At 36.5% G+C, this 20399-nt stretch overlaps 5 protein-coding genes and 1 long non-coding RNA gene across 11 annotated transcripts in view; 3 read left to right on the plus strand and 3 right to left on the minus strand.

Annotated features, from left to right (window-relative positions):
* LOC139988483 (cytosolic carboxypeptidase 1) overlaps nucleotides 1-2200 on the minus strand; it is a 35019-nt gene extending 32819 nt beyond the window's left edge. For all 6 annotated transcript variants that reach the window (XR_011800135.1, XR_011800134.1, XR_011800136.1 and 3 more), the window contains exon 1: nucleotides 2040-2200. Coding sequence is in view for 3 of the 6 variants with exons in the window: in XM_072006009.1 (XP_071862110.1) it covers nucleotides 2040-2185 (146 nt within the window). In the remaining 3 variants the exon portion in view is untranslated. The remainder of the gene's footprint in view (nucleotides 1-2039) is intronic.
* Nucleotides 2201-3346: 1146 nt separating this feature from the next.
* LOC139988499 (uncharacterized) lies at nucleotides 3347-4697 on the plus strand. Its single transcript, XM_072006041.1, has 4 exons — nucleotides 3347-3367; nucleotides 3920-4084; nucleotides 4172-4300; nucleotides 4426-4697. Exons 1-4 carry the CDS (start codon nucleotides 3362-3364, stop codon nucleotides 4630-4632), a joined length of 507 nt encoding a protein of 168 aa, XP_071862142.1. The 5' UTR covers nucleotides 3347-3361; the 3' UTR covers nucleotides 4633-4697.
* A 608-nt stretch (nucleotides 4698-5305) lies between these two features.
* On the plus strand, nucleotides 5306-7253 carry LOC139988491 (uncharacterized). The gene is made up of 2 exons (XM_072006030.1): nucleotides 5306-6340; nucleotides 6924-7253. Exons 1-2 carry the CDS (start codon nucleotides 5327-5329, stop codon nucleotides 7251-7253), a joined length of 1344 nt encoding a protein of 447 aa, XP_071862131.1. The 5' UTR covers nucleotides 5306-5326.
* On the minus strand, nucleotides 7244-10177 carry LOC139988498 (uncharacterized). Its single transcript, XM_072006040.1, has 2 exons — nucleotides 9661-10177; nucleotides 7244-8551 (listed from the first exon to the last, which is right to left on the minus strand). The coding sequence occupies exon 2, from the start codon at nucleotides 8549-8551 to the stop codon at nucleotides 7865-7867; it is 687 nt and encodes a 228-aa protein (XP_071862141.1). The 5' UTR covers nucleotides 9661-10177; the 3' UTR covers nucleotides 7244-7864.
* Nucleotides 10178-12638: 2461 nt separating this feature from the next.
* LOC139987927 (histone H2A) lies at nucleotides 12639-18082 on the minus strand. The gene is made up of 2 exons (XM_072004748.1): nucleotides 16257-18082; nucleotides 12639-13568 (listed from the first exon to the last, which is right to left on the minus strand). Exon 1 carries the CDS (start codon nucleotides 18080-18082, stop codon nucleotides 17708-17710), a length of 375 nt encoding a protein of 124 aa, XP_071860849.1. The 3' UTR covers nucleotides 12639-13568; nucleotides 16257-17707.
* On the plus strand, nucleotides 16595-18328 carry LOC139987928 (uncharacterized). The gene is made up of 2 exons (XR_011799981.1): nucleotides 16595-16725; nucleotides 17725-18328. It is a non-coding gene; the product is annotated as an uncharacterized lncRNA (long non-coding RNA).
* The last annotated feature ends 2071 nt before the right edge of the window (nucleotides 18329-20399 follow it).

Raw genomic sequence — 20399 nt, forward strand, 5'->3', positions numbered from 1 at the left:
AATTCGCTAAATTGTGTAATTCACTATGTTGTGTACATTGAAATGGAGAATATTTTCGGGATTTTTTCAAGGAGATCACAACGAGCATTGTTTCGAAATCGGCAGATTTCAACGCGCACATAATATGTGGAAAGAGGGTTTGCAGATGACGCGACGATGAAAGATGGCAGGAACGAAATTTGCTTGCCAAAAGATGGATAATGTCTCCAAGCTTCCATCAGTGTTTTGTAAAGATCATCAGTTTATTAAGACGTGAGACAGTAAATTATGAGCAGCAGGTGACTTTGTACTTCGAGGAGCGAAGTATTTACGGCGCAAATATATCGGAACGATACAAGAAAATTTTCAAACGCGATCGGAGATCCTTAAATAAATCGTTATAATATGCGTCAAGACGTAGTCACCGAAAATAATTATGAACAAGTTTCTCACAATTTCGTGGAGATATTTCCCGGCGAACACAACGAAGATCTGCTTGTCTGGCGAATTTTCATTTCGGACTAAAGTCTGTCGAAATCAAGTACATCTATCGTACATTCTATCGCTTGAAATTCAACGATGACAAAACGAATAAAAAAACACGAAGAAGCACAAATACAGTACGATGATTCGATAGACGATTCATTGACCTAACCTTTTATCCTCTCGGAACTAACCTTTACCTGTTAGAAACAAACCGTTAGAAATTTATTTTTCCCTTTTCACGATCTCGAATTTAATAAATCTACGACGACACAAAAAGAACGACACGAAAATTCTCGACAAAATGCCACTGTTCGTCGTCGAGAAAAAAAAATCCTTTGAAAAACAGCTGGTCAAGAGCAGCATCGTGCAACGACACCGTTGGGTTATTAATAGTATGTAATTTCAGTGAACTCACGCTCGACGAGAAAACCGGGAAAAACCAAGGAAACGAAGGAAACAAAAGCGGAAAACCAGAAGAGGAGGCAGAAGATTGGAGAAAGAGTCGGCGAGGACGATCTTCGTCGACGAGCAACACGCACGATTTATCACGCAGCAAGGTGGTGGTTGGTCGGGAACACGACTCGATGCTTTAACCTCGCCTTCGAACACGATTCGAAGAACCACCGGCAACGAAGAGGTTGCCACTGATCACGGTGGTTGCCGAACGACCGTCACGGAAGCTAACGCGAAAGCAGGTGTATGCGGCACTTGTTGATAAACACGATAGCTCCCGCGGATTGATTAGTGCCCGTGCGAACTTCCACGAGCGCAGTCGACGCCTCACGAGCTTCTCTTCCTATCGATTTCCGAAAAGGCGCTTTCGTTCAAACTGGTCCATCAGCTGCTTGCTCGTGGTTCGCGCTGACATCTTTTTAATGCTCAAAATATTTCTATATGTTTGTTCTTAGTCGTGTATTTTTATAGGATTTCGTTATCGGTTGAGTAATTTAGATGAAAGAAGAATTTTCATAAAGTATTATTAAAGATGTCCGAGTTTTTATGTCACTTTAGGTTCTTGTATTTATTACTTGCGTTCGTATTTATATTTATTTTTCTTAGCGATTGCATCGAGGCCAATTTTTATTGCTTAACTGCGGAGATTTATAGAAATTCATATTTTTATAAGCACCGCTGAAAATGTAAGATTTAGAAAGACACTTTCATAACAAATATTCCGACATTTTATTATATACTTCCATTGCGATACTGCGACAGTTTATCGCAGTATCGTTTGAATAACATATCAATCTGTCAAATTTTATTTCTGTTTACTTGACGTTGGCGCGATCAAAGCATTCACAAAAATCGCCTAGTCGTTCTCAGCGATATATTAGCCATATCTTTATAATACGTGTTTTAATTATAAAGCGTGTCGTTTTTATTGCCACGCGGAGTCGTCGCTTTAAGCTATTCGAATAAATAAAATAAGCGCTGTGTGACCGAAGGACGTCTATCGTGCGATAGATTGCATCTAACGATTTCGAATGAACGTTTCGATCGATTGAAACGCATGAAACGCCTGTTTTAAATAATGTAACCTATCGAAGCATGACTTCTAGATGGACGATACGTACCTCGAAACGTCAGCGTAACATTTATCCTCATCGTGTTTACTCCCTTGATTGTCAATGCTGCACTTCTCGCTTCTGAGCCTCACCATCGGAAGTTGTCTTTTGCATTTTCGGCTAACCACTCTCGAGAGCCATCCTTCGGGAGCCATACTAGGACCGAGTCACGGTGAAGTTAAGCACTTCCGATTTCGCAAGTTCCGTCGAACGACCATGATTAAGCGATGATGAATCCCAACTCACTCCACGATTTTCCTAACGAAATTGTCACGCGTAATTAAGAAACGAGGTTACTTGCCAACTTTAACGAAAATGTCAAAAATTCTTTCGGCACGAATACCATGAAGTGCATCTCGAATTTCACGTCGACGTATAATTATCGCCTTCTCTCTTTAAATAACGTACCACGTTACGTACATGCTTTCTCAGAGACTTTTATTTTCATTAATTATAGTTTTATTTATCCCGTAATTAATCGAATTTATGTATTGCAAGCATTGAATTCGCGCATAACCTTGGGAAGAAATTCGATGCAATGATCGAAATCGAAGAAACGGAACGGTGACTGACACGGGAACATTAGAAATGTAAATTTGGGTGTCAAAGTCGCCAGGCCACACCCTTCATTCATATTCTAAACGGCAATTTGCCAACGTTAACCGGTTCATGTATGACTATCCTTTCACGATCTCGTCTTAGTCCTTCTAATCGAAACAATAAATAAACCTCGCGTTATGATACATCCTGTGCTCGATGTATGCATGTATCATATAGAAACCTGTTACCAAACGTGATACGTTTCAATAAATTCGCTATTTTCGTTTGTAGCTTTCGGGCATGTTATTTATAAGTTCATATCTTAACCTCGATAAAACAACATTGTCATAACTCTACCTATCGTAATGACAAACTCGAGAAACACACGCGAGATCATTTCGTGGAAAATGAGATTTTCTCAAGATTTGGTCAGATCTTGCATTGTCCTGAGTTATTTGGCAAGCTAACTAACAAAGATCGTTCATAGCGTCGTATTAATCGGTTCATCGTAGATCCTCAGGCAACGTCGAAAATATTTTGATCATTATGGAGCGCTTACGTCGTCGAAAAAAAGAATCACGAGCAAGTATCCCGTTGATCGTGACGAAGGACCGAGGAGAAACGACAGAAGAGCTATGCGTAGGAGCAAAGGAAAAAAACAATCACGGATGATATTCGACAGGGTGGGGGAGTTTGCTCTCCATGAAGAATATATAAATCGCGGGTAGGGCTGAAATTCCGGTTAGTACAAATAGTTTTGCGAGTCTATTGCGCGAAGCTGTGATCACACTATGCAGGTGAGTCTATTTCTGATCGTTCGTTTAAACATCGTTTCTCCAACTTTCCAATTTGAAGCACACCTACTTTACTTTTCCACGTTTCCAATATGAACAGTTTCTCATAATTTGCATTTCGGTAAACGGGAACGACGACAAATAGAATATTTCGTTCGATATATTCTTGTTCTTTCATTCGTATAAAATAAATTTAAGACGAAAAGGGTTGGAAATGGTAATAACACCAATGGCAGAGGAGATCCACTGTTTTTATGAATAATTCTCAAGACGCGACTAACCGTTACATCTGCGGAAAAAATCAGTTTCCGCGTTGCCTGTGAATCAGAATCATTGATATGCGGGCCACGCGATGCTGCGCATCGAGCCAAAGCTCGTATTATCAAAAGCGTCGGACGAGCTGTTTCTTTATTCGACACAGGATTCGTACGATCAATCTGCAGCTAACTACCGCATTGTTTCTCGTGTCATACGATTCGATATATCATTCTATAAATAAAAGAAACAATCGTTCTTTTTGAATTCGTCATGATTTTTTCACCGTCGTTTTTCAAGGTCTACGCCACGTTGCTTGCCTTCGCAGTAATCCTGGTCGTATCGATAGAGTCGAAACCAATCGGACTAAACTTGTACGTCAACGATCATCAAAACCCTTCTGAAGTCATCAGCGTATATCCGCAACTTCTGCAATACCAGAACTCTCCGTTTTACTATCAAAATGTAACGTGTCTCTTAAAACTTTTTAAAATTTCATCATTTTTTCTTTATTTCTGTAGATTCTTTTTTATCGCTGCTTTGTTTCTATAGGTTCCCGTAGATGTGAATGGTATTCCAGCTGCTGTCATCGCTTATGGAAAGCCTTCGATCTCCCATTTGCCTGCTTATAACATTTATTATAGCACCCCTGTACATGACTTCCGATTCCCACTGAATCCGGTAAAAACTAAAATTGTTTGACCGTTTGATATCTCTATTTTTATAGAAAATCAATTGTTTCAATAATAATAGCTTTGTGCGTGCGTTAGGCATTGAAAAAGTACGATCCATCTGATTTTTCATAGGTGTATCCGCTGTTAAAACCCATTCAACCGGGAGAACCGCCTAAACCAAACCCACCATCGACAACCACTATGAAGCCAGAGGATGAAAGCAACGAGGATGGCATCGAAAAATTGGACACGAAGATTGAACCGGAAAAAGAAATGAAGAAATCGAACGAGAGCGGGGAAGACATCGACGATGATAGCATTACCATTGAGTCGATATAAACTGCCGTGTATTACGTTTCACGCTTCATGCTAATTAAATGAAATATTTACACCTTTACACGTTACTTCCTTGTACTTACACGTTCATTTAGAAATTTAATAATTCAAGTTTCGGAGCTACGTACACCAGCGATCAAAAATTTGGTATCGTTTTTCCAATTCTACTTATATCGAATCATCTGCTAACATTAATACGAAATTAACTCTACAAATATTAATAATAACATTTTTCACTTTCATCAAACTGAGCCAACAAGCTACTAACGTAGCAGAATTCTTAGCCAGCTGCGCCTTAAATTCTTCGATTCTATGGAATAGTAATTTTGTGATAATTTAATAGTAATTTAAATCTACCGGCAGTGTTTAACAAAATATGTTCACGTTGAGAGCTGTAATTGTGTTACACGATACGATGAAAGCTAATGAACGTTTTGCATCATTGGCGCCAAGATCATAGGGTAGTCTCGTCGGAAGATAATCAATTAGTCTGCTTTCATCGGTTTGCGATAAATTTTATAAACATATTGTTATAATTAGATATTATTTTTGAGGAATCGAAACAATCGCGCATCCAGCAACGGAAAGGTCTCTCACCCCACGAACGGTAGATAAACTGAGGTCAAAGATGCGAAACGCTCTTCGGATTCCTTCATTTGCCTCGTTGGTACTAGGATCGTTCGCATCGGTCGTGAATATGACTCCGAAAACTGTTTGGTTGGTCGGTGCTCTGACGTTGACGCTTTTTGTGATTATCGAGTCGTCTACCATCAAGGAGACGAAAATTACGGAAGGAGACTATCAGGGATTAAAAACGTACGACGTTAAGGGGAAAGAAAAGAAACTAAAGCTGTGGAGATTCATGCTTATTAGTAGAAAGGACGCTGGTGACGACCTCGAAACGAAGATTAAACCGATTTTCAAGAAATACAAGATCACTCGGCTGCGAGTGGAGCCCTTTGGCAAGGAACAGTCCATCGAGAATGGGGAACATCTTTTAATCGGAGACAAAAGTGACGAAACACACAAGGACAGAGTAAAAAGAAACGCGACTGCGTTGAATGAGTTCAAAAGCGCGAAGAAAAGCCATAAAAAGTTGAAGCTGGCTCACGTTCAGGCTGGTTACAAGAATTGGAAGAATAAAGAACGCTCGAGCGATTCGAACGACGATAAACCCGTGGACAAGACAAAGAAAATCAGTCGACGTTACGTGAATTATTTCCCCAATAATAAAACAAATAGATCAAAACGTTACGCGGTGACTAAGGATTCGAAGGATGATAAATCGGAATATTACGCGCAAAGGAAGGCGGTTATGGACAGATTTCACGCTCGTCAAAGAGAAATAGCGGACAAGTACGCGAAGAAAACGTCCACGACTTCGAAGTATATGTATAAATACAATTTGGAGAAGAAAAACAACGTATCTTTACCTTCGTACGTGAAGATCGCGATAAATAATACCAATAAAAGCGAACAAGCAGTCAATAAGGCGAACAACAGTCTCCAGACCAGTACTTCCACTTCTTCTACGACACCGATTCGAGAACAAATCATAGAAACTACGACAGCAGCCTATCGTATTAACCGATCAAACCAATTTCAAACTACAGAAAATTCTCTAGAACGAGATGTCGACGAGGACTACGACGAAGACTCTGACTATCTGGAAGATAATAATGACTATCAGAAGACTAATGACACGAAACCAGTAAGTTATGCAATACATGTATTTATCAAAATTGTATATATTATGCTACAAAGACTTAACAGACTAAACTTAACAGGTTTAATATCCTATGCAAATAAACTATAAAAAAAAGGAAATAAAAGATTATGAGTAAATGTCTATCGTATGGTAGAGCTCAATTTATCTGAACTCACAATGGAGGAACAAACAATTGGTACAATAGGAATTCACACGTTTCTTTTACTAATTTTTCTTACCAATTATTTTTCATTCTCTATGCAACAGAGTTGAGGTTCACATAAGTGAATTCGGTAGCCAGAAACTTTAGTTAATCTGTCAACTAGATCGTTACTTAATTACAAATTTCTATAATCACAGAATATAATCACGGAAACTTGGATTTGCTTTTACCGAATACGAAACGACACTTGAACAGGTGAGATTTTGTTAGATAATGAAATTATTATGTCCAAGAAATTGACAATCTCACTTAATCTTTAACCAATGTTTGGTTAAAATTTTGTTCCGATAAATGGGATTCAGGTAAACGGAGTTTTACTGTATTTCTACAAATTTCTAATCAAACAATGAAAAATGTGTTCAGGACGATGACAAAAGCGGCGCGAAGTGGGGTAGTTGTACCGGTAATTTAGTATATCAGCATAACATAATCATCAGTGTACGCCAAGCGTTACAAACTGTCGCGGATATAACTACGTTGGTGGATGGACATCTTTGCATTACATGCATCAGAGTGGAATCATTGAATCGTAACAAGAGCGTCACGGTGAAACTGGAAGTGAATCGTAGAGAGGACGGCAGCCTTATCAACGCGAAGCTCAAGTTCAACGGCATCCATCTCGAGCAATTATCATATTCCGTGAGGATGTGGGCCGTCAACAAAATACAAAACAGTTGCAGCCACGTACCGTAATTTTATATTAAAACAAATGACCCATATAATACCCTCGTACATCAAATTCGTTGTTTCTTCTTAACCCTTTCGCTCCTGATATTGCATTAATATTTCATTAATTAAGCCTATCAGAAGTCAAACTAATCAACTGCATTCTCTATCAATTTCTTAATTTTATTCCATTACTATTCGATTCTCAAGAACCAGATGGCTTCCTGTCGTAAGTTCATTCATTGCAAGAAGAGCGCACAGAAAATAATAAATTCCAAGATAAATTGAAAAAAACAGAATTTGTACTTTGTACATCTGTACTTTGCAATTGATGAAGTTGATCAGTGTGACTTCTGAACGGTTCAATTGACTAAACGACGAATGTATTTGTTCTCAGTAAAACTACTCTGTTTTGGTATATGTTGTTTTTACAAAACCACCGGAAAAAGATGTGTTTCTATGGTCAATAAATAATAAAGAAAGCTTTTCTCGCGAGTAAAAAAAATTCGGTTCCAAAAAGTTTAACGTCATTCATCGCCCGTAAAATACATCGTTTCGTCCAAACACTATGAAATAATCAGTCTGACCATGACGGCGAATAAACGTAACTCGAAGAATCTTGACGGACGGGTTCCACTTCAGGAACTTTTGGGCACAGCTGTCGGAAGGGGTGGCGGTGGTACATCTGGTATTTTCTCTTTCTGTTCCTTTGCAGCGAGCTTCTTCTCTTCGTGGTAAGCTGGAAGCAGATGTTCAGAGAACCCGTTCTTCGGTGTGGTTGCTGGAATAGGTTCTAAAGTGCCATAGGGTTGATAGTCGACGTAGTAGGTCCCTGGGACCAGGTGAGGGTTGAATCCACTGTACGTGTAAAAATAGGGATCGTAGTATAACGATTGATAATTGGGATAGAAGCTTAGAGGTTCTTGTTCCCCGTTCTTGCTCTTAGGTTCTGACTTTAAACCTTTATTCTCTTCCGCACTTGGATTCGTTGCTTCTATTTTATCCTTCGCATCAGTTGGTTTCGACTGTTCGATAGTAGCGGTGGGTTCAGCGTGTACGTCAGGCTGATTGTATGATTTTAAAGGATTTTGAGGAAGATGAACGACTTCTGGTCCGGCAAGATGAGGCGCTATTTGCGTGTAATAAACCGGTGGCACGTATCCAACCGCTGTTCGATGGATTATCGGTTGAATCACTGGATATGCTCTGGACGGCGACAAGTTTTGATTACTTGTAATCACGGCGTTATACACTTTAGGAACCCGAAGGAGTCCTGGATTTCCTGAAGCCACGGTTATCAACGCGAAGACGACCAACAAATTCATCTGAAAATTATTAAACAGAATTAAAAGAACGGAAATTAATATTTAGTACGATACAACGTGTCAAAATTGACGGTATAATCGAAACAAATACCAAGTCCCGTAAGCTATCGTGTCACGGAGAGAATGATATAGTTCAAAGTCCCTGTTCGAGCACAACGTCGATAAATCTAGTGCAAGCACGCGTGTATACGTACGGTAAAACGACCCCAAAGTGACGTACGTGATAGTTGCAATTATCAACCGCGTTGATGCAAGAACAAAGCTATGCGAGAATGTCAGAATGTTATGAGGTGTTTTATTAATTCTCTCGCGATATAATACCACTGTATTCGAAGCTATCCTGTTTATATACACATATAGTCTAATAGCTTTGAGAATATGAAAAGATATAATATATAAAAAAAAAAAAAAAAAAAATTGTAATTTATAGATCGTAGCTACGAAGAACTAGTTTTGTAAGTGAAAAGATATACGAGTTTCTTAAAATTTATCCAGATATCTAGAAAGCAAGACTGACGATTTAACCGCGTGTCAACCAGCTGTCCATTGTTTCTCGAGAAATAACAGACATCCATGGATAAGAATCTCGCGTGTGCTTGCTCGAACGATCGCATACAAAAGAGGCGAGCTACACGTGCACGGAATAAAATCTCGACTGTTTTCTTTGTAGGTGTGTGCTAACAGTCGAGTTGTCGCACCTAGCAAAATTCTTGCGTTCCGTGAAGTTCAAATAATCGAGAGAAAAATAGATTTCAACAAGGAAAGCGGTTAACTACGAAAAATGAAAATTAAATCATCCATTTAGTAACTTTTATAATTGCAATAATTGTACGAAGAATGTCTTTGTAAATTCTATCGGAATTATTGACAGAAGGAAAATGCATAGAACGTCGATACCACATTGTAGACACGCGCTTCGCTGCAATGATTCATCTTATTAACATACGCGAATTTCTTCGAATTTCTTCCTTCCACGACGCGTTCTTTCATTCTTCGTCATAAAACGTGACTTTGAAGAGTCATAAAGAAGAAGAATCGTCAAATTTTTGTCACATAAATTCGAGTGTAACCAAAGATCAGTTGTCGATAATAAAATGAACGACTCTTACCTTTTACTCGATCCGTCTCCCTCTTGGTATACCTTCCCTACAGAGCAGCAAGGATCGTCGAGAAGCTGACACTAAGTAGCAAGAGAACTGCATGGAACCGTAGTATATATGGCCCATGGGGTCTCACAATCAGGGTTCAAGTCCTACCTCCCCCACTACATACCACTTAGCGAAAGTACTCCGCGATCGGTACTGTAATGTTCAACATCAGGCCCGTCTACATCAACCAGCGAACTGCAGAAGGACAAGCATTTACCATGCACAGGACCGCGATGCATGGTGCACGATTGATGGACGAACTGTGAACGTGGACGTGCATCGAACACGAAACGTTTAAAGATGCTCGAAACGGGGAATATATATATGTTTGAGAGATAAAACATTTTAATATTTAAATATTTGAAAGTTTGAGAATTAGAAAATTTGTAAATTTGTATATTTGGATATTTAAAAATTGGAATTTCTAAATATGTGAAAATTTAAATATTCGAATATTAGAAAGTTCGAGAATTTGAATATTTAAATATTTCAAAGTTTGTGTATTTGAACGTTTAATATTTGAAAGCTTGAAAATTTGAAAGTTTGAAAGTTCAAATATTTGGAGATTTTGTAATTTTCGAATTCGAAAAGTTGACAGAATATTGTACTTAAAAGCATTCTTCAGGGGTTTGGAAATTTGAAAATTTAAAAGTTTGAAAGTTCAAATATTTGGAGATTTTATAATTTTCGAATTCGAAAAATTGAAAGAATATTGCATTTAAAAGCATTCTTCAGGGGTTTGGAAATTTGAAAATTTGAAAGTTTGAAAGTTTGAAAGTTCAAATATTTGGTGATTTTGTAATTTTCGAATTCGAATATTGCACTTAAAAACATTCTTCAGAGGTTTGGAAATTTGAAAATTTGGAAGTTTGAAAGTACAAATATTTGGAGATTTTGTAATTTTCGAATTCGAAAAGTTGAAAGAATATTGCACTTAAAAGCATTCTTCAGGGGTTTGGAAATTTGAAAATTTGAAAGTTCGAAAGTTCAAATATTTGGAGATTTTATAATTTTCGAATTCGAAAAGTTGAAAGAATATTGCACTTAAAAACATTCTTCAGGGGTTTGGAAATTTGAAAATTTGAAAGTTTGAAAGTTCAAATATTTGGTGATTTTGTAATTTTCGAATTCGAATATTGTACTTAAAAACATTCTTCAGAGGTTTGGAAATTTGAAAATTTGAAAGTTTGAAAGTACAAATATTTGGAGATTTTGTAATTTTCGAATTCGGAAAGTTGAAAGAATATTGCACTTAAAAGCATTCTTCAGGGGTTTGGAAATTTGAAAATTTGAAAGTTTGAAAGTTCAAATATTTGAAGATTTTGTAATTTTCGAATTCGAAAAGTTGAAAGAATATTGCACTTAAAAACATTCTTCAGAGGTAAATAGATAAGAGTAATACAAGTATTAATATGTGCCACCCTGCAAGAAGTAAAATTTGTATTTTATAGAACAATAAATCGTATTAACGAACGACGATGGTTACCGATGATAAAAATGCTAGCAGTGAAATATTTCCTTTGACCAAGGCAAACGATTTACAGTTTCTGATAAGGATAACCGGCGTAGAAGTAATTACTAGGGGGATAATGACCCAAACACGTCTCATGGAAAGGGTACGGTCGATCTTTTCGTAACTGCTTGATTAATGACGTACGTGCGGATACTTAATTGTAGCTATGAGTATTTTTTCTGTCGCGTGGCTACGTCTCGAATGTTTCTTTTCAACAAATACTAACGATAGTTAAAAATAATATTTCACGTTACATAGGCCATTCGTTACGGAACAACCCGTACATTACGAGCGAATTAAAATGTTTCAAGAAAGAAGAAAAAAGAAATAAACGTAAGGACCTCGATCGTTGTTAGACACATGGATTGCCCGATTTAATGACACACACATATCGATTCGTGACAGTGACCGTACACGCTCGCGTATCACGAAATCAGCAACGAACTGACACGCGCTAATCATTCAATCTCCAATCGATCGTAAATGTCATTTATGACGAATAAAGGAATAATTCGTTCTCAAAGTTCATGAAAAAAAAGAAAGAAACCGAATGACTAACAAGATAAATGGTGAACGTTCAATGACACACATACACACTCCCGTTTACATAATACTCTCATTAATGAAAGGAAAATTAAAGGACATTCGGTGAAAAATATCAACGCTCGAGAAAATCGAGGTAAATGCATTGGTTCGAATATCTTATCTATATAACGTCTTCTCGTTTTTCAAAATGTATCGAAACGTTAAGCTGTTGAGACAGTTCATAGCGAAATTTATTATTTAGTAAAATTTATGATAAAATAATCTTCTTTCAATTCTATTAGAATCTGTCACACGACATATTGGTTGTGAAAAACGCTATGAACCGTCCTTGATGAACAACCTTTCCTTTTGCGTTTGCCTAAGAATTTTATGCCCTTTACCTTTTCGTTACAGATGTACTGCTACGAAATAAGAATCGAATGTTTTAAATTGAATAGAGAAAGTCAAAGATGTGGTACAAAGATGGCAAAATTATTAGTCCAGCTTTCTCGAATGTTTCAAAATGATAATTTCAACTAAGAAAGGGTCAACACGTGCCTCTGGAGCTCCTCGATTCTCACGTAGGCCACATGTTTATGTATAAAAATGCTGGCTGTGCACACGAGACGAACGTATAAACCAGCTCAGTGACGTAAGAATCAACGACGCTACTGTTACCGGATTCGAAAACGCGCGGATCTCTCGAAATTTTCGTGTTGCTCGCACTTTGCGAAACGTTGTTCCCGTTATATCAGTTTTACATGTCGGTTATACTCGTTCTACACGCGACAGCTATGGCGAAATCTTGGCAACGGCAGCGAAAGAATCGTGACAGGAGAAGAACTGAGCGAAGAATCAAGTCGTGTTTAAATGTTGATTCAAATAAACAGAAATACCGGTGTTTCGATAGAGACTGCTTTGTATTTCATTCCTAATCAATTGTGCGTATACTTGGCAATTCCAAGGTACATCGTAATCGTCGTATAAAAAGGGAATGATAAATTATACGGTACGAATAATGGTCCTAATAATCTGTATACCTAAATGAAGAAGTAGATAGCTAATTAGAGCGCTTTAAATTAAGGTACATAATAGAGTATTAACTTTACGACTACTTTTGATTTGATTGAACAATGTACAAAAAGTAGATACGTTTGTTCTCAACCGCGACCATTTATTCCATGGTCATTGTCCCAGGTATCATATCTATGTACAGATATCTATTAGGGGACTATAATTTTTTTCTTTTTTCTTTTTTTTTTTTTTTTTGAATCTACAATCTCTCATTGAATGCTCGAAATTACAATCATAAAGCTAACTCTGTACTTTCATAGAATTATCAAAGACTATCGTAACTCTTTCCATGCTTTGAATTTTCGAGCACGATGATGCATTTTTCAACAGTCTTCTGCAATTCAACCATCGACTTACCGAACCGTTATACCGTAGGAAATTTTAACATTGAAACTCAGAAGGATTTAAAGAGGTACGATCTCTAAGAATCGACGATTCAATTTGTCAAATAGACTCGATCGGAATGTAACACATTCTTCTGAGCAACAATATCGGGAAGTTCGGTAGCAATACGATGAAGATCAGCACCAAGGGCGACAGCAGCAGCAGAATACTGGCGTACACCACCAACCACCATACCGTCGATATTCCAAGAATTGGTTCCAGCATCGTGAGTCCCAATTGGCGATGTCAGGCACGCAGAAATTCTGAAGCATCTGTGGTTCGTTCAAGTAATTCCATTCCACGAAGACAATGCGTACTTGGAATCATAATCGATCGATATTCCTCCATGTATGATCGATTAATTGAAGAACTCCTAAAAAAAAAGAAAATCGTTAGTCATGAATTCAATCGGACGTTCTATAACATTACGTAGCTTATGTTCTCACATATACTCCGGTATTTTCTTTCCGATTGCGTAAGAATAAACGGCATATAAAACGTAAACGTTTGATAGTGTTTCTTCCGCGTTATACATATGCTATGAAACAAATGCTTTGAAATACACGGAAATTTTGGAAAACTTAGTATAGAAAATAAAACGTGGGAAATTTTCGAAAATCTTATTGCCACTATTACGAGACACGATTATCGCGATTTTATTGGTAAAATTTGAAACGAACGTGAAAACTTCGTTAAAATAATAAAAAAAATAAAATAATAAAAAAATAAATTAAAATAAAATTATGAAACTAGCTGATATATAATTATATAATGCATAATTAATTCTTCAAATACTTTCGCGAATCACTATGGCTTCTAGAAATCAATCTTCTCGTAATATAAAACATAAAAAAGTCATATTCTATGTTCTTAAGAATAATAAATAAATAATAAATAACTAATTCGAATTTTGTAACTGTAACACGAAAGACGATCAGCTATTCGTCCTAACGATTAGGATATTTTAATTTTTCTTCCTACCTCGTACTATCGTTTCAAGCGCCTATTTCAAGGCTACACTTCTTTATCCGTTGCATCATGGCGACGACGGGTTTTACTGAAAAGGTGAGCCAGTCTTCCGTACGATATACGGAACAATGGACGCTGGATTGCGCAGTAAACCGTTGACGATAAAACGTTACGAACCAATCGTATCGGTTATTTTTCCGCGCGGTTATCGAACGCGGTATTTGAGAAATAAAAGAATGGTGTTCGTAGTTGCATTTAAGCCTTTCCGCGCGATCGAGCTAGTTTATAGATGGTCGTCGATTACGCAACCAAAGTTCGTAACTGTTGTGTAATTCTTTCATTGTAATACCTCGAATTTCATGCATAGTGTTAATGAAACATAGAAAGTGAAGACTTCGGAGAGAAACATTACTTACAATATATACAATTATTTTTGTTAAAGGTAGAAAGTTTATTTGATAAAAAATTTTTGAATAATCATCGACTTTGAAAATTTTGGAAAAACCATCGCGAGTTTTAAAAATTTTTATAAATTTATTATAATAAATATCTATTAAATTTCTTTTATGTTAGATACTCTTCGCAATAATAATATCATTTTCTTTCTAAATTGCATAATTTTTCTATTATAATCTATTATTATTCGTTTCTTGTTTCACCCATGCAAATAAAAGAAATAGTAAAATAGAACGCGATAAAATTTTCAGAGAAAATTGATTTAATAATAATAATATATAATAAGTAAATTATAATAATAGGTAAATAATATATAAAAGAAAAGTATATTCAACTCGAAAATCATAATCCATCGTCTATGGAACACGCGCGCGTCGATACGCTCGTCCTTGTACGACAGAGTACGCGCGCGTTTTGATAGAGAGACCGGTTGGACAAGCCATGGCGATCAAGTCAGACGGTGTAAAAAAGCTTCGAAAAGAGACAGGAGACGAGAGCGCGAACGAACGATAAAAAGCTGCGCCGGTATCCAAAGGTAACGCATACACGACGTGCAAACGGGTTCGCTATCTCGGGGCGCTTGTGCGAGTGACCGTACCGCGGAAAGTGAAATTTTCGCTATTGCGTAATGCTAACATAATACTATTATCCGGTGTAGATCGTGAATACGTGGTTACGGACTGTGTCGCCATTAACGAAGATACCATTAACCTCGTTGAGATATTCTAATTTAATACCGAAACAACTCTGTGACTTCGTTTTCTGTTTATCAAAAATATTTCTACGATATTTTTATGATTCTCTGTGCCTCGAATAATTATAAAATAATTTATCGAATTAGTACATAAATTATGCAACGTACTGTTAGATAATTTACGTAATTAATTTCAATTTAAGTAGTTAACTTATTATGTAAATAATTGATTAGTCAAAAACTTATCGAACGAAATAGATTTCAAATCAAAGATCAAAAACCAATTTATGTTCAAGGTCTTTCGTAATTTGCGCAATATAATGTTGCAATCGATACTTATTCGCTACGTCAGCAAGGTACAATTTGAATGTTTACATGCTATTTTAACGTGTTCAAATTCTGCGCTATTAGGAAACAAGAGATCCGATCGTTAGTTAATTCGGGTTGATTATTGGTTTATATTGATTATAGCAACAGTATGGATACGATGCACGAACGACTTTCAGATTTTCGATCTTTTCTCCGATATCGCGGTGTCCTTGCCCCGTAAAAAGTTCACGAGGTACATGCATATCGAACGGAATGCATTTACCTCGTGCGTTTAACGTTCCTCGAGGAACCTCGTAAACACATAAAAATGGCCTCCATCGAATTTTTCTCTCTGAATAACCGTTATAAAACGTTTCAACAGTCTGACTATCGTATATCAAAAAAGAATTTAAACTGCACACCAAATTCCAAGAAAAATTCAGCACAGAACACAACTTTAATCCTTTGGAATGTTTGATCTTCCACTGTCAAATGCTAACAATCGCAAACTGTTAAACGATCGTAAATACGTGTCTAAATACGTCCTAAATACACAAGAATTCCAAAGAGCAAGATGTCTACCACGCTAAAAAGAACGTCAACAAAGATTTATGCACATCGATCGTTCCTTACCATTTCTCGATCCAGTACGATCCGCGTCACAGAAAATCGCCACCGACCGCCACACGACGATCCAATCAACGATATTCCAACGGTCCACAATGTGTCACCACGAATCTCGATCGCGATCTCCACGAATGCGCGACAGAATCGATGCGAAGAATCGTTTCTCGTATGCGTTCAGTCGCTTTCCGCGGACTGAGAGCACGCCAGGCTCCCATGCTTCGATGTCCCGGGTACTTTCCCTTTCTTTCGGCGCTTTGAAATCGACGTACACGAGTATAGTTGAGTCACCTGGTAACGCTTCGTCTGCATCAGATAGACGCGATTTGCCGAGGCCCCTCCGTCTTCGAACGTTCACGCGATCGTCCACCATTTTCGATGGCATTGACAACTTCCAACCGTCGACCTCGTCTTGTTTGTCTCACGGACACTACACCAGAGAGAGATTTACTCGAGCAGAATGAAAATATTGCGTCGGGTCAGTGGAGGGGTCGAACAACCTTCAAATTTCGTTCCTTTCTATCGTTTGTACATGTTTTCGCAAGGAAACTTGGTTATTGTGAATTCTGGTCTTTGATCTTTGATTTTTTATCAATATCTTTGAAAGTTAATTCTATTCAATTATTAAGTATTAATTTATTTTTCAATGATGAAGATGAATAAAAAGGTGAAAGAAATATTCGAGTTAAACTTTCTTATTTACTTGATTTCTATTATATATTCAAGTTTTCTTTCTTCTTCTCATTAATCAAATCGTTTAGATCAAAGAATCGTAACTAACCACAATCAGGTTTTACAGTAGTTCACACGAAAAATAATGCATGTAGAATGTGATATTTGAAATTTTGTTAGTATTACATTTGATTCGATAAGTGCACAAGTATACTTTAACTGCGTATTATTCACGGAATATAGTTCAATGCTCTTACACAAAGGAGGTCTTTCAGAGATTATTTTCTTAAGATCTGTTTAGCTCGCTGTAAGCTCTCACGATACACTAGCGCCGTATAGTAAGATCGAATCGAAGCTTTAATCCGCGGTTTTGCTTATCCTTCGAGTAGACGCTATCTTATCGGAGTACTATCGATTTGTCATGCTATTGTAGACATTTGTAAAGAAACGGTAGGATGGGAAAGGTAATGTATGTGTTTAAGACCCGCATGTTGTAAAATCATGAAATATCCTTAAACAAATTTTGGATTATTGCCACTCATAATTCTATATAGTATTCGATATTATATACCTAACCTCTCCTATACTCTATTGCACTCCATGTCAGCATATCAACCATATTGCTCAAATATTACGTAAAATGACCGATATTATAGTTTACTCGAACAGAATCTACGATTTTAAAATGATCGATGTGAATAGTTTAGTTTGAGATTGTTCTTTGTAAGAACGATTGTTGGTCCTGAAAAGGACCGATTTGTAAGTTTTATGTGGTGAGAGAAAGCAGTTTATGCCTTTTTCTCAGTTTTCTTAGGTAACAGTACCGCTTGGATATTTGGCAAAACACCACCTTGGGCGATAGTTACTCCAGACAAGAGTTTATTTAACTCTTCGTCATTCCTGATGGCAAGTTGTAAGTGTCTTGGAATAATCCTAGTCTTCTTGTTGTCTCTAGCTGCGTTACCAGCCAATTCCAAAACTTCAGCAGCCAAATATTCCATTACGGCCGCCAAGTAAACAGGTGCACCAGCACCAACGCGTTCTGCGTAATTTCCTTTGCGAAGTAGTCTATGAATACGACCAACGGGGAACTGCAAGCCTGCTCTATTCGAACGAGACTTCGCCTTTCCCTTGATTTTTCCACCTTTTCCACGTCCAGACATCTCTTCTGTCAAAGATTGTTTACACGAAAAACGAAAACAACGAAGAGTTCTCTTCCACACGTTGGTAGAATATGATGCCAAGCGTCGGAACAGCAGCCCTTTTATACCCGTTAAACCAGTCCAGCGGCGCACCAATCACGAGCCACGCTGCGCTTCTCGTTCTCTGATTGGTGCGCTGCTGCTACTCAACGTATGCGTTTACTTGTCCTGAATCATATTGTCATTGTTAACAAAAATATGACAATTGTAAATTAAATAAAAAGCATTGGTTAAAACGTGATTTTGCTTGTTTGTAAATCATGCTTTGATTGTTAATATAAATATGACAATTGTAAATTGAATAAAAAGCATTGGTTGAAACGTGATTTTGCTTGTTTGTAAATCATGCTTTGATTGTTAATATAAATATGACAATTGTAAATTTAATAAAAAATATTGATTGAAACGTGATATTGCTCGTCGTAAATCATGTTTGGATTGTTAATAGAAATATAACAATTGTAAACATAATAGAAAGCATTATTTGAAACGTAATATTTTGAATAAGAAAAAATAACAATACATATCGCATAATACAGTTTAATAGTAAAGAAGAATGAAAAATACGCGGCTTGTTTTAGCAAACTCCAAGAACTCCAAATTTCCATTAATATACATTCATGTAATCAAACGTCGTTTCATTTGACCGATTAGAATATCTTGTCGAGAATTCGAAAATTCTTTGAGTGGCATTATCGTGAAGTCCAAAAAGGTCAATCGAGTCTAGGAATGTACAAGGTTTTCAAGTGTTCATCGTTTTCGGCATTCGAGCAGATATAAAAAAGCAACTGATCTTAACACGCGAGTAAATATCACTAAAATACATTTTATATTACCAAGACAATATTTTTTTAATTTTTATGAGCATAAGATCATTCTGGGTAGTGAGTACGTAGTTAGTATGATATAATCTGTGACGTAATAATCTCTGGAATAAGCGGACACGAACGATTTCGTATTGAATACTATGTAAATTTTTTACTTACAAAAGAAAAACATACGAAGTGCAAAAGAAAATGTTAATGAAAAAGAAGATGATAAAGAAAATCGTTTGCATATGTATGAGAAGTTCAATACTTACATAAAATATATATGCTACATAATTACGTTGAATAATTTTGTGAATATTTTCGAAAGAATTCTATTGTTCTCCGGAAAAATTGTTATTGTAGAATAACTATCATGAATGCTAGAAATGAGTTTACATATTTTGGTATGCAGTTTTATAAATGAATATTTCTAAAAGAATTACTTCCTCATTGAAGCATTAATGACAGTGTTCCAAATTGAAACATGGGAATGAATATTATTCTTAAATCTTTGATTAATTTAACGGGTATATAACATTGTACATATTTCCTTAAATATTGGAGTAAAATCGGTTCATAATTTATCTTCATGAAGACACAATGCAATAAATTATATTACATTACTAATAAGATACATATAAACACACACATACACACACTCACTCACTCGCTCGCTCACTCACTCACTCACTGACTCACTCACTGACTCACTCGCTCACTCACTCACTCACTCACTCGCTCACTCACTCACTCACTCACTTTCTATATTCACCCAGAGTTTTGAATGTTAATTTAAAAATATTTACTCAGTGATTTCTTGAGTGAACCTGTTATTTGCTTTAACGTTTGTCTTTATCATAGCTAACAATAACCACAATAACCATGATAAATTCGTCTTATTTTAGAGCTAGAAGTAAAGGATATCCCCATTGAAAATATACTTAACATCCATTGTGAACTTTTCGCCCGCATATTCAGGTTTTTATACATCTTCGAGAAATACAGAACATTTCGTGTCCATAGCAATATTAAAAATGCATATTTCTCTGTTAAAGTGTATTTTGTATCCCGTTTCCTCTATTAACGGCACATACATATATATTTTTTTATAAATTGACATATAAATATGTTTATATTCTGTAACTAAGAACAGTTCAATAGTGCATGAGTGAAACAGAAAAGTGATCTGTACACACAGTCTGTAAAGAAAACTTTCAATCTTTCTCAAACGTGAAATAGCGTAAATTTTGGGATTGACAAAATTTATTTTTTTTATTTGGAAGTAATTTACAATCAATTCTTATTAAGAATTATAAGTAAATTATTCTGACGTGATACTGTAACGTGAATAATAAATGATTATCGTATGTTTGATTCTAGCTGAATCTAACTAGCTGAATTCTAGAGGGTAATGTCTAGGGATTGAAAAATTACATAATTCTTCATTCTTAAATAATTTTTAAATTTCA

The sequence above is a fragment of the Bombus fervidus genome, chromosome 6 (genome assembly GCF_041682495.2).
Source record: "Bombus fervidus isolate BK054 chromosome 6, iyBomFerv1, whole genome shotgun sequence".
Lineage (NCBI taxonomy): Eukaryota > Metazoa > Arthropoda > Insecta > Hymenoptera > Apidae > Bombus > Bombus fervidus.